General features: G+C 42.3%; 1 protein-coding gene across 1 annotated transcript; it reads left to right on the top strand.

Annotated features, from left to right (window-relative positions):
* Nucleotides 1-326: 326 nt before the first annotated feature.
* On the top strand, nt 327-6,391 carry map1lc3b (microtubule-associated protein 1 light chain 3 beta). Its single transcript, XM_030365176.1, has 4 exons — nt 327-591; nt 3,491-3,546; nt 4,635-4,741; nt 4,898-6,391. Exons 1-4 carry the CDS (start codon nt 552-554, stop codon nt 5,073-5,075), a joined length of 381 nt encoding a protein of 126 aa, XP_030221036.1. The 5' UTR covers nt 327-551; the 3' UTR covers nt 5,076-6,391.
* Nucleotides 6,392-13,308: the final 6,917 nt, after the last annotated feature.

Genomic DNA, 13,308 nt, shown 5'->3' with positions numbered 1-13,308 from the left:
GCCTGTGGTTACGTAAATGGACTACCTGGCCTCTTCTGAAAGGACCAAAAACACATATGGCACATGGCCCCGTATACACAACTACTGCAACCCTACAAGGGGTAGGGGGATCTGACGCATGCTGGGACATGTCACTGATAAAACGCGCATTCAAACCATACGTTTGAGCAGATTTTTTTTAATTAATAGATCAATATAATATATTTATAGTTCTTTACAATTTTACGTTGCTTTGCTGTTTATTCATTCAATATTTTCACTTCAATGAGACAGTATTTCCTTTGACATTGATTACCAGGGATTTATGGACCGAGGACAGCGTGACGTCAGAGACCAGCTGACCTAGTTGTTGTGCTGCTGAAAGCTGGTCCTCAGACGGCAACGCGACGAGGAAGCGAAGACATCAAACGACTTTTAAAATACGCAATTTCTCACTGACCATTTTATATTTTAGCAGTTTCTATTTTTAATGCGTGAGTTATTGATATCTTTTCCATAATTGTACAACCAACGCTTTCTTCAACCGTATAACTTGTTGACTTTGACGCAATATGCCTTCCGAAAAAACCTTCAAACAAAGAAGGACATATGGTAGGTAATGTTTAATCAAGTCTCTTTACATCCAGCCAATGCTTTCTGCTGGGACAACATCGGTACATATGTGTTTATTCCCTGCCGACGGTGTTACACTCTGTGTGTTGTTTATTTGAGTATTTTATATTCAACTGAGTCATGGTGTTTGCCAGGCTTGTCTGCTGGTCTGTTTACATTTTATATTAACGTATGTTGGCTACATCTTGACTTGGTAGCCTATAAAAAGTCATCCACATAGTGATTTGGTAGGTTAGGATCTCCTTGGGAACTGTTGTGTCATCGAAAACATTAAAGACACAACTTCTAAAGGATAACTGATCATAAACACATCAAAGCTTTAATCCATTTTGTTTGCACAATGTGTTATGAACGTGTGTGTATGAACGATCATCACATCGAGGTAGGTTGCATTAACGATAGGAGATGAGAGCCACAAAACTGCATTAGAGGTTGTTTTTCCGCTTCACCCCACAGGCCTCCGTATTTGTGTGGTTGGAGAAAAACAAAGTGGTGTCGAAATGCAGAGCAGGGAGAGCTGCAGGATTGGGGGATGGGACTGGCGATGGAGGGGGGGAGTACACAAGTGCTACTGGCACGAAAGCAGCATATATAGACCTAGAGTTGACATGGTTCAGGTTTGTTGCTTGAATGCATTGGTTAGGTTAGCGTAAGCCAAAGTCAGTTTGGGTATTATGTTTCGGTTTCTCATCTGCCTGCCCCAGTTGAGGAGTGGCTAAGCGGTACACAACAGAGGCAAAAAAAGTATTAGATTCGGTGCCAAAGTGTGTATATGTTTCACTTAAATATTGTCACTTGGATGGGTAGGAGAACATGTCTTTTAGGCCTACCTCCAGTTCCACAACATGACTAAGCCAACGGGTTACCAGCAATACCACACTAGGCATTACAAACTTTATAGTTCAGCCATGCGATTAGGTTCAATATTGAAATATGAACTTCATAATTACCAAGCAGTTATGCAAACAAATATATTGATGACGTTGGAGCAATTCAAGTCTTTCCAGCCTTGCAAAAGGTGGGGATGTCATGAGACATCTGTGGAAACCACCTCGTATTCTCCTTAATTATGGAAGTCAGTTTTTCCATGACTTCCATATTTAAATTTGACGAATGTATGGTGAGTCACACAGTGGAGCCACAAGATATGGAAAGTAGGGCAAAAAACCTATCACTATAAAGGCAAGCAAGAGATATTTTCATATTTTGACTTGTCATGGGCTGATCATCTGACAATGAGTTGATGTGGCATATTTTGCCATTATTGGCAAATAGGGATTCAAATGGCCGACATTTGTGTTTCATAGTATTGGAGAATAGTATTTTGTTTTTCAACTTTTCATTACATTTTATATCAACATGACAATGCAGTTATTGATGTTGTTGCACAGTTCAACCAACTAAATACTTTCTACAAGTGTAGAAACTATGTTTTATCTTTACTGTGGTATCATTTATTTAGGATTAGGTACAGATGGGCCAAATAAGGTCAAAATCCTGCCATGGGAGGGGCTTGCTGGTTGGTCAGATCGCCTTTTAATTCTACTGTTAACAAGACGTTGTGTCTATGACATTGTGCGTGGCCAAGGCTTTGGGAGTAAAGCAGTTCATATTCTGTTCAACTCCGAACAACGTAGTTTAATTTGGTGTTTTTAGGGGGAGTTAACTCAGTTCCTGCTCCTTGAAATGTAACGTGTATTATCTTGCTGTGTTGTAAGTAGACAAGAGGAACAGGGAATAGACCGTCATGGCCTAATTTGGTGCTGTTACTGCCCAAAAGGTCCACTACAGGACGTCTGAACTTTAAGAAAGCTCTGTACATATTAATTGTTACATAATGGGCAAACTCTGTGAGGTCTACCAAAGGTGCTACCTAGGATCTCTCTGACCCTAGCGATTATGGTCTGTGGGCCTGAGAGACCAATGTTGGTACCTTTACATCTGAATGAAAAAAATGTATCCGGGTTCGTCTTCTCCTGTGTACTGGAAGGTACTGCAAGAGTTGATGATGAAGTGAAGGAATTTGATTTCTCCTACAAGTTACTTATTCATTTTTATCATCTGTCTGTTTGCACTGATGTGTCAACATGTTTATTCATTTTTATTGCTGGTTGTTAACATGTTTTGCTAATCGAGCCTTTTAGAGCTCGTAAGTCTGCCCCTTCCGGGAGACCCCAATGGGACCTCTGGGCTAGGAAAATTAGAATTGGTTTCAATGGAGAGAAAGTAATTATTTTCTGGTCCCAGTCTTTATATGCCCTGGATTACACTTATGTTGTGTTTTTATTTAAATTATAATTTTTCATGCAAAGAAAACAAAATAATTTTGCGAAGACTTTTGATAATGTTAGGTTTTGCCTAACATCACCCCTCGCTGCTCTCGACGTTAATGTTATACGTCACCACCCCTCTGGTACAGACATGGTGATCTCTCTGCTCCACTTCTCCGCTTTTTTTCCAAGGGGAGGATAACGGCATCGAAAGAGGTGAAAACCATTATACGTCTGGGCATGTGGAGATTTTCAGTTATGCCGATGGGGAGATTGTCGGTCTTGTCCACGCCAGTCGCAGGGAGAGTGACGTCCCACACGAGACGTGTAGTCTCTCTCATTGTGTTTTCTCTACAGCCTTCAACTGAACAATTGCACAATAAACGGTCAAACTGTTGACCTTGAATTTGGATTCATATTATCATTTAAATCCACAAACAACATATGTGTTATCCAGGGCATATACATAACTACTTTCTCTCCATTGAAACCCATTCATATTTTACAATCTCAAAGGTCCCATGGGGGTCTACCGGAAGGGGTGGACTTACGAGCTCTATTATATTAGCTAACTGCTCAATGTGATTTGTCCTGTGTTTTTCCAACAGAGCAGAGAGTGGAAGATGTGAAAATCATCCGTGAGCAGCACCCCAACAAGATCCCTGTAAGTTATGCATCCAATAACCATCAAACTGTGTTTTGTTATGTTAGACCACGGTAAGAGCCACATTACATTATAACAAACGCCAGTGTCCCAGGAATATAATATGGAGTGTCTTTTAGTCATTCTAAAACATCCAAACAGACATAGTGGCATTGACCAGCTTCGTGACCACTGACACAGAAACCCTAGAGCGCTCTGATTGGCTGGTGGTCCCTGGTACCTGTGTCAGGTTGGTCTGGGGAGTCTGCGCTTTATCAACCGGTGTCTTTTGCACCTTGGGTTACACCTGCTCAACCTGGAGATAGAATATCACTGCAGCTCTCCATCTGCTCCCCCCTCCGTGATCATGCCCCCCCCCCCCCCCCCCTTCATGTTTCCCGTCTTTACTCTTGGGGGGGGGGGGGGGGGGGGGTTTGGACCACATGGTGTTCTGCTGCTCAGTGTAATATGACTCCACTCCACTCCACAGGACACAAGCCAGAGACAACGGCCACTCCTCTGTGTAGCTATAGCCCCTCCCCCTTCTCTGTAGCTATAGCCCCTCCCCCTTCTCTGTAGCTATAGCCCTGTCCTCTTCTCTGTAGCTATAGCCCCTCCCCCTTCTCTGTAGCTATAGCCCTGTCCCCTTCTGTGTAGCTATAGCCCCTCCCCCTTCTATGTAGCTATAGCTTCGCGCCCTTTTGTGTAGGTATAGCTCCAGCCCCCCTCTGGAGCCCATATCAGCCTTCTTCATCAGCATATTTGTAAAGATCTACGAAGATCCAGATCACTACACACAGACCTGTACACTGTTCTGGTTGCAGAGGTATCCATCCTCCCTAAGTTTAGCAATGCATCACCTCTCCCCACTTATCCTTGATTGGTCGAACAGGCAACCTGGGTTGGGTTTTGCTTTTCGACAGAAAAATATTTAAACGTATCGAACCCACTTCAAGACACAAACCTTATTTTTTGCTTTTTGTTTTTTACTCATTTACACATGACTGGTGCATACAACGTTCTCTTTCCAGTTGATTGATGAGACCTACTGCTATAACAAGGTTGAGAACAGCATGATAGCAATGTGTGTGTGTGTGTGTGTTTCCTAGGTGATTATTGAGCGGTACAAAGGAGAGAAACAGCTTCCCATCCTGGACAAGACCAAATTCCTAGTGCCGGACCATGTGAACATGAGCGAACTCATCAAGATCATCAGGTACAGTCTTCCTTCTCCCTCGTTTGTCTTTCTCTCTTTCTTCCTATCTCTTTGCCTTGCTCTCTTCCTCTGCCTTGTCTCCTGCTGCCCTCTGCAGCTGGTGTACCAGCTGACCTTCACCCAGGTCTTCCTCCTGACCTTGTCTCCCCCCTGCAGGAGGCGTCTGCAGCTCAACTCCAACCAGGCCTTCTTCCTGCTGGTCAACGGACACAGCATGGTGTCTGTGTCGGCGGCCATCGCTGAGCTGTACGAGCGGGAGCGCGACCAGGACGGATTCCTCTACATGGTGTACGCCTCCCAGGAGACCTTCGGAACGACCGCCGCTGCCCAATGAACGGCTGCGGACCCGCGCCGCGACCCGGCCCCTGTGGCTGTGACAATGATGTTGATGAAGTCCCGACTCCCTCCTCCTTACGTCATTGTGTCATTCGGTAGTTCACTACGAGAAGTGGCCAATGGAGAGCTTGAAATCCCAATCTTCCACTGGTTATAATCTCGTGGGATCATTCGTTGTAGCATTGTGTTGGGCTCTGCCAGAAGGGCCGCTTGCTTCCGTCAGCGCTACAACATCTGTAAACACACATATACGTATATATATATATATATATATATATATATACAGCACATACCATAGGAGATACTTGCGTTATGTCTTTCTGGGTTCCATATTTCATTGTACTCATAGTTAAACCAGAATATGCTTGATTCGACCTCCCGGGTGACCTTGAATGATCAGGATTCAGAATAGGGATGATGACATGATAAGTAGGATCAGAGAGAGATTGCCATCTTCTTCTCTGCTTAATCTCCCTTCTGGGCCCTTTGTGTCTGTATGTTTGAGTTCCTACTTGGTCTATCTACGTTCCTTTGCTTGCTAATATTACACTTTGTTAAAATGAAACTGATTCTTCAGAAATAGATTTTTTTATTGGGAGATTGTGCAAAGGCATTTTTTGACAACATAAGGAGTGTCATTTTAATAGATGGTGGTTCTCAAATGCACGTAATCCCATTGAATGGCAATCCAAGTGTTCTTGAACTTTCAAGCGGAGACCTAGAATGTCTGTTGTGGTCCATGTCCTCTGAGAGACATGGTCTCTACCGCAGTTCGCAGAATCAAGAGGAGAAGTGCATAAGCTACCCTATTTACGAGTGTAAGCGGGCATGGACAAATCAGTTGGCATGTCTGGGTCTGGATAGACTAGAGGCTTGATTAGAGGCTGTATTTACCAATCGGCCCACCTGTTAGGTAAAGATTGCGCCATAGCACTTTACATGCTTCCCTTGCTCTGCTCACTTCCCTTCACTGGTTTCTCCCTGCCATTTGGGGTTGTCGCTTTTATAATTGCAGTATTTTTATCCATTTTGTCTGTTTTTTATTTAAGCTAATTTTACTTTTATGTACTATGTGTGACTCGCTGTTCCATGTGGAGTGTCAAGGTGACTAGTTTGCTAGTTCTGTCTTTCTGATTACCGATTAAATGCATTATATGTAAGTAACAGACACATTCACATTTCCTTTCGATGTAGTCTCTGTGCTTGCTGTTTTAAAAACATGTGCACGTTCAACACAAACGTACACAGTAACAACGCCCAGCTTTCGTATTTATGTTTGTATTTTTTCAACAATAAAAATGAAGAGTAAAAACAGTTTGGGGTCCCTGAAAAGCATGCTGAGGATAAACCTTTAATTTGTAATGTATGGTTATCTTGAAACTGGTTGTCAGATTTGTCATTTTATGGTTAACAGATACCCGATGGTCAATGTGGTTATTTTATGTACATTTTGTATTTTAAATACACAATTGGTAATTATTAATATGGAAGAGATTAAGGAGGTGTAAAACATAGACTTGTTGGTTCTTACTTATGACACACTGACTGCTTATTGACTTAAGTATTATAATCATTGATCAGGGTGTTTCATGATTGTAATAGCGTCTAGGTGGAATGGAAAAATGGAAACAAAACATCCCCGAACCTGCAGAGGGGAGGAAGAGATGAATTGGATCGTGTCAGAGACGCGATCCAATTCCAGCCGACAAGGAGGTGATGTAAATTAGGCCAATTAATTCATTTCAGCAGTGAGGAAACAGTCAGCAGCAGATCACGACAAACAATCAATCCAGTATTCTGAACTTCAAACAAACGGTTAGAAATAGGTAACTGTTTAAAGATAAGCCCCTCAAACACATTTCCCCCGTTCCTAGCGATGTCCACATTAGATATCAGTAGGTACTGCTGGATCCAAGGTTACTACCGAGCTAAAGTTTTTCTCATATTCAGATTTAGAGAACAATTCGAGCAGCCATATGGCAAAACATGTCAGCATTTTTATGTGTTATGCTGGAAAACAGCCACAATATGGGGCTGAAACCATTGGATCCGTGGCTATAAGTAAAATGAGCTAAATATTTTCTAAAATAAAAGACCCATCGTTATATGTAGGGGTGCGTATAAAATGGTAACTAATTGAAAAATATTCTGGCGCCCATCCCCATACAGACCAGCAGAGGGCAGCATCGCATTCCCCTGTGAGACCCTGAGTAGGGCCAAGTCACCTGACCTATCAACAAGGAGGCGCTGGAGAGTGGATTTGTTAATTCGTAAGCATGATTTCTTTGATTATTATTGTTAAATAATATCCATTGTTATAAGCTCTATATATATATCTTTTGTCCATCATGGATCCATCTAATGTTAATTAATGCGATTTGCAATGGGTCGGTTTGTAATGGTTCAAATTAAACATTTTATCTCTTTTCAGATTTCTTAGTAAACGTGGTCACCTTATGTTTTTAAATCTATAGCCTGTTGAAGTCCTGATTTATGTCATGACTCTGACTGATCAAAGAAGAAAACCTTTTGGGATGATTTAAAAGCATTCACTTTTGGCTATAGAGGAACTGAAAAAGGTGGAGGTACTTGCAGCCATGCTTTGGAAACGCCCCAGCTCTTTTTAATAGATTCCCACTAGTTTCAGAAATGAAAAAGATGGAGCATTGCTGCTTAAAGATACTGAGAGTCTTAAAAGTGGTAACATATTCAGTTCCCGCTTAGCTCTTTCTAAATTAAATGTGTGTGTTTACAGGAGTTTATACATTATCAAGTACAGATACGTGTTATCAACAGGCTGCAATCAACTCTGATTCCTACAGAAACAGAATGTTTAATGTTTTTAAATGCCTTTTCAAAGGGGAAGTGATACATTCAGGGAATATCTTGAAAACAGGGGTTTGAGTTCTGAAGTATACACAATGGTGAAGGGTCCTTGTTATCACCAAGGATTCTCTTTTAATGAATGATTTAAATGTGTGGCAATGCAAAATATACCTGACACTGAATCAAAAACCTTAGCATGAAATCAAACCTTCAGTGTTGGCAACAGCAGATTACAGGTATTATATTGCAGTGTTGTCAATGATGTCATCATGGCGCTGCATATTTCCACCTGATGCCCTGGGCTCCTCTTCTCTGAAGCGGCAGCGACGTGGCCAGTGTAGTGCTGGTAAACCGATCTCACCACCACAATCAAACCATGGAGGGTCCTTGATGACCATGGGCCCCCCCAACAGGGAGATTTGTCAAGGCAGAGTCGATGCACACAACAACCCAGCGACGATCTGCTCATGTGAAGTCATTCCTAGCCTGTGATGGATGACCACCACTGTTCCAATGTTCTGCTCGAAGCATGGTTATGTAAAGGCCATCTGCATATCAATCATTGTGTGTGCTTGCTAGCCCAGAAAACGGTTCTTTGGAAATGTCTCTTTACATTGTCTCAGCTTGGCAAGACGCTGCGGAAACACCATGAGGAAATACACTATATTAACATACTGCTTTGAACTCCATCAGCAGAACTCAGCCATTGTATTGGTGTCTGAGTCAGACAGCTCTGCTGAAAAGCTGTCACACGCTTTTAGGACCCCGGTGTCTCTATTAAAACAACCCGCTGGGTGTATGTGCGTGTGTGTCTGCGTGTGCTTGTGCGTGTGTGTGTGTGTGTGTGTGTGTGTGTGTGTGTGTGTGTGTGTGTGTGTGTGTGTGTGTGTGTGTGTGTGTGTGTGTGTGTGTGTGCGTGTGGTGGCCATTTGAATTCCTTAGAGTAATACATGGATAGTCTAGTGATTTGACAGCCAACTCTGTAGTAATTGTTGCATATGGGGGATGTGCTTATTACTGTCAGAGATAGTTGGCTGGATAGCAACGGCTGCACCATGCTGCCATTCTTTTTTGTGTATCTTGGATAACTTTGGGCTGTGGAATCTGCTGTGACCTAATTTGCTAAATTATGGTGACCTTTATTCTAGAATCGGTTATTGTTTTCTGTCTCACACCAATGAAATGACAAATTAATAGATAATGTGAGGGCTGTTTAAACAAAGATTAAAAGATCCTGCATATTTGGATATTCTGTCCCAAAGAAATTGGGGACCGAAATTTCCCCCCTCCTATCTACTTCCATCTTTGTTTTGGAGGTGTGTGTGTGTGTCACATGTGGTTTATGCATGCAGATGTGTGGAAGCTTTCCTCAAGTGCTTTGTGTATCAGGTGTATTCTAGTTGTGCGTCTGAAGCCTCACTGTGGACCCGTGCCCCCTCCTCAGCCCCTCCTCACTATCCCCCCCCCCCAAACACACCGTTTCTCATCTCAGACCAGAGCGAACAGCGCCGGGCCCTCTGGTTGCAGTTGCGTTTCAGCAAATGCTTTGTGCCTTTTGTTTTCTTATTCGTCTGTGGAAGATAAATGTTGTTGGGAACGAAAACCCATCAAACTGACAGAAAACCTGTGAATGAAGTCTGCTCCTCCACCTCTTCCACGGTTTGTGAGATATGAGAGGATGAGATGTGAGGGTGAGTCTGCAAATCACATGGGACACACATTCTGTCTTATGCTTGGAACCCTGGATTTGTTAAGAAGATCCTCAATCTTTTTGCAACGTTGTGTTGTTTATGGGCTCATAAAATGTAGGTGATGATGAGAAAGTGTTGCCGTGTTGGACTCAAACATTTGATATAATGCTTCGTCGTGGCCTTTTTCGTTTCCCGATCCGGACACAAATCCATTCCAAAGTTAGTGCTTTGGAATGGATTTCAATACCCCAATTGTTTTAAGGACTCAAACTAACTAAACATAAAATGTATTAAAATAAAAGATTTTCATATATTTATATTCATACAGTATTTATATTCAGGCTAAAACATAGAGAAATAGTGTGGTCTGTCTATGTTTTATAATTGTGTCTTGTAAGCCCTTGTGGGCTGGGCATGCTAATGCATGACACAATAATAATGTGTCCTTCAGTATGAAGGACACATGGTTCACCGTTTGTCTTTGCTACTTATTTTCTCCTGTTGCACTGTGGCTTTAGTGGGTCTGCCAGAAGAAGGACATCCGGTCTTTTTTCCACATCAAAAGCTGTCTGATTATGGCACCTCATATATTACTGTGATACATGTTAATTCCTGGAGGTCATTTACATTCCTCTTTTTCTTAGATCTTAAGGTTTGACAACATAACCCCATATACCAAATAATAATATGACTCTAGGAAAACAACCCATACTCAAACCAACAACACGCACTCCCTGGTAGTTAGATATCTGCAATGGGCACCATCCACCATTTGGTTTAGAGCCAGGGGCGTTTCTAGGTGTGCCCTTGGGTGGCACGTGCCCCCAAAACATGTTGTTTGGCCACCTGGAGTTGGTTGGATTTTATGCTGTCAATCAAAATCGTACAGACAGCAGTTGTATTTTAAGTACGTTCTTTCATTTTATTCTTTATTGTCCCTTCTATTTGTGGACAGATAATGGGATGCGATATTTGTCAAGTTAATTGTACAGTTTTGTGCTCCGTCGCCTCATAATTCGGGATTGGCGGATGTATCCACAGATGCTGTGAGCATCCGTGAGTGGAGTTTAAAAAAAAATTCTTGCTTCGTCCATCGTAAGCAAAACAAGCGTACAATTCTTGCGTAGCTGGTTTTTATTCATCACAACGAGCAAAATAAATAGAAAACACTAAATGTTTTCTCTTGATAAGTTTGTGTGTGCACCAAACTTTCCCCTCAAGGAACGCTCACAAATCTGTCTCCTGAAGACTGTTACACATACTCCAACATCCACAGTTATCCGTCGTCTAGATGAAAACTCAAGCCCTACATCAGACATATTGATACACGGGAATGCGGACATTTCCTTTCTGTTTTCATAGCCAAAGTTTACAGAACGGCGATGGTTAGTGTAAACAGGGTGATGCATGTGTAGACAAGTGATCTCTGGTGAGAATACAGGGAAAGAATAGCAGTGGAGGCCTGCAACAACAACATCTCTGCTGGCCATCCGTCAGCCAGGTGGGGCTCTCGCGGCGGACTCATGGCTTTTCCTTTCACCTCGTGGAGATGGATACGCTCTGTGCACCGGGGCTCACGACTCTGCTACCCAAAGAATAAATCCAGCTGTTACACACCGCATTATGGGTCCTCTGCCAACAAACTGCGGCTGAGACCTGCTTTGTTTTCTCTCCCCCTCTTCTCCTCACAGAAGTATTCCCTTCCGTTCAAACCCCTTCTCAGGGATACAGAATCAACCATGATTGTAATTGCCTTTGTGGTTCACTGGATTTGTGCACTTTGAAAAAAGTATTTGGAACTGTAGCTTAATCCCAGAAAACAAATCATAAACATAAATCTAATTCATCTAATGCAGGAATATAGTGACATAATGATATTGTTTTATTATGGGAAACGACACTGATTTTATTATGTTGCTGATTATCTCTCAACAAAATCCTGTAGATATGATTTATGATCAATTGCATGTGCACCTCTAATGCATTGTGCATGTACAGGTAATGAGATGCATGGCCAATTATTGCGATGATTAATGGATGCACGAATGCACTCATGCATACAAATCATCCGGTAACACTAATTTCAATGATACAGTAATGTGGTTCAGGAGTTACAACTACAGAAACATATTACAACTACTGTGACAGTAAAAACAAACTGCTTGATGGTAGCATATAATGGTATAGCTAACAGATTGTTTACAACCTTCAGATACTAGAGAACATTTTATATGTACTCTAAATTTGTGCTTTTCGACATGAAATCATATCTGATAATCTTTAGAGAATGTGTACTTTACACACATTTTACTTATTACTCAGCCATATGGCGAAAACTATGCTTGTTGACAGCACAGCCATTACCGTAATTGTGTATTGGAGGTTTGTAGTGCACATTTAGTTAAACAGAAAAGACCATGTATGTGTGTACTGCCGTCGACATGGAAAGCACTTTACTGGTGGAAACAATTCAAATTGCCTCCTGAAGGCTGCGTCAGGGTCAGTGACTCTGACTGTCCGTCCACACCAGAAGCGAATTGAGCGACCAAATCGCCGGAAGTCATTCACTTTCTATGGGCAAGAGCGACCAAAGCGACCAAAGCGACCAACGCTACCAGCGGCCAAAGTTGAGCGACCAGAGCGTCAAAAAGAAGTTGAAAACTTTTTAACTTTATGCAAATGACTATTATTCGCTTCAGCGACCAAACACTGACAGCCAATCGGAATGTAGACGCTCTTCGCTTGCGTGGATCCCAGGGAACATCGGCAGGCACTTTGGTTCCTACCTACTTTTATTCACTCACAGAACAAAATGTCGGCTGAAGTATTAATCGCGGCTGTAACTGGGCACCCGGTGTTGTACGAACCCACCCTTTTTCAGTTCAGAGATCGAAACGCCGTAGTGGTTTGGATATCAAGTGATGATAAGCGGGAGTATTTATAGGCTACATCTAGAACGTTCGTATTTAAGCAGGAATCATTATAATTTGCTACACACATTAAAACACATTATTACACATTAAAACTAGACACGCGTTGATAGATAGACAGAAAGGCCTAGATAGATAGATATGTTCCATTATTTGCCTTGCGGAGCCAACCAGTCCTGTGCACGTAGGCCTATGCAAATTAGCCATGTGCGCTAATGTCCATTTGTTTTGAATGCGACGATGAGTGCAGATCCAGATCAGTGAAACATATTTTAACTACTACAGCACGCAGGGTTTTTTGTTCTCGGTTGTAATTAGCCTACATTTTAGGATTTTTTGTATATTGGGGGGAATCACTGTCCTACTTGTTGTCGAAGCACTTTATCGAACAAGCAAAACCGTCTCGGCAATATGGCCAAGGTGTATGGGAGAGTTCACTGTTTGATATGGCTGTCTGTAGGGCCTACTAAACGCATACGGCTCCTTTAAATGCGTCTGCATAATTGAATTGTACGTCATGAGCGACTTGAGCGACCAAAGCGAACAGAAAAATTCGCAGCGAAACTTTGTGAGCGACCAAAGCGTCTTTGACGCTATGGTCGCTCCTGGTGTGGACGTACAGTGAGGCTGATGAAGTTCAGCTTTTGAATCTAAATTATGTTTTTTTATTTCTGTCTGTGGCACACATGCACATCGTAGCCTCTTAAACACTGCAGATGAAACGTAAACGAGTTCTCTGCTGTACTGCTTGCTAAATGTTTGAGGGTTTTGTGGCCGTCAAAGG

Source organism: Gadus morhua, chromosome 9 (assembly GCF_902167405.1).
Source record: "Gadus morhua chromosome 9, gadMor3.0, whole genome shotgun sequence".
NCBI lineage: Eukaryota > Metazoa > Chordata > Actinopteri > Gadiformes > Gadidae > Gadus > Gadus morhua.
This window is presented reverse-complemented; position numbering and strand designations above follow the sequence as displayed.

What these genes read in the sequence shown, in the direction of transcription:
- map1lc3b (XM_030365176.1), top strand. Translation starts at nt 552, where the DNA reads ATGCCTTCCGAAAAAACCTTCAAACAAAGAAGGACATATG. An exon ending in AGCACCCCAACAAGATCCCT is followed by an intron (nt 3,547 to 4,634) that starts GTAAGTTATGCA and finishes TGTGTTTCCTAG; the next exon opens with GTGATTATTGAGCGGTACAA. An exon ending in GAACTCATCAAGATCATCAG is followed by an intron (nt 4,742 to 4,897) that starts GTACAGTCTTCC and finishes TCCCCCCTGCAG; the next exon opens with GAGGCGTCTGCAGCTCAACT.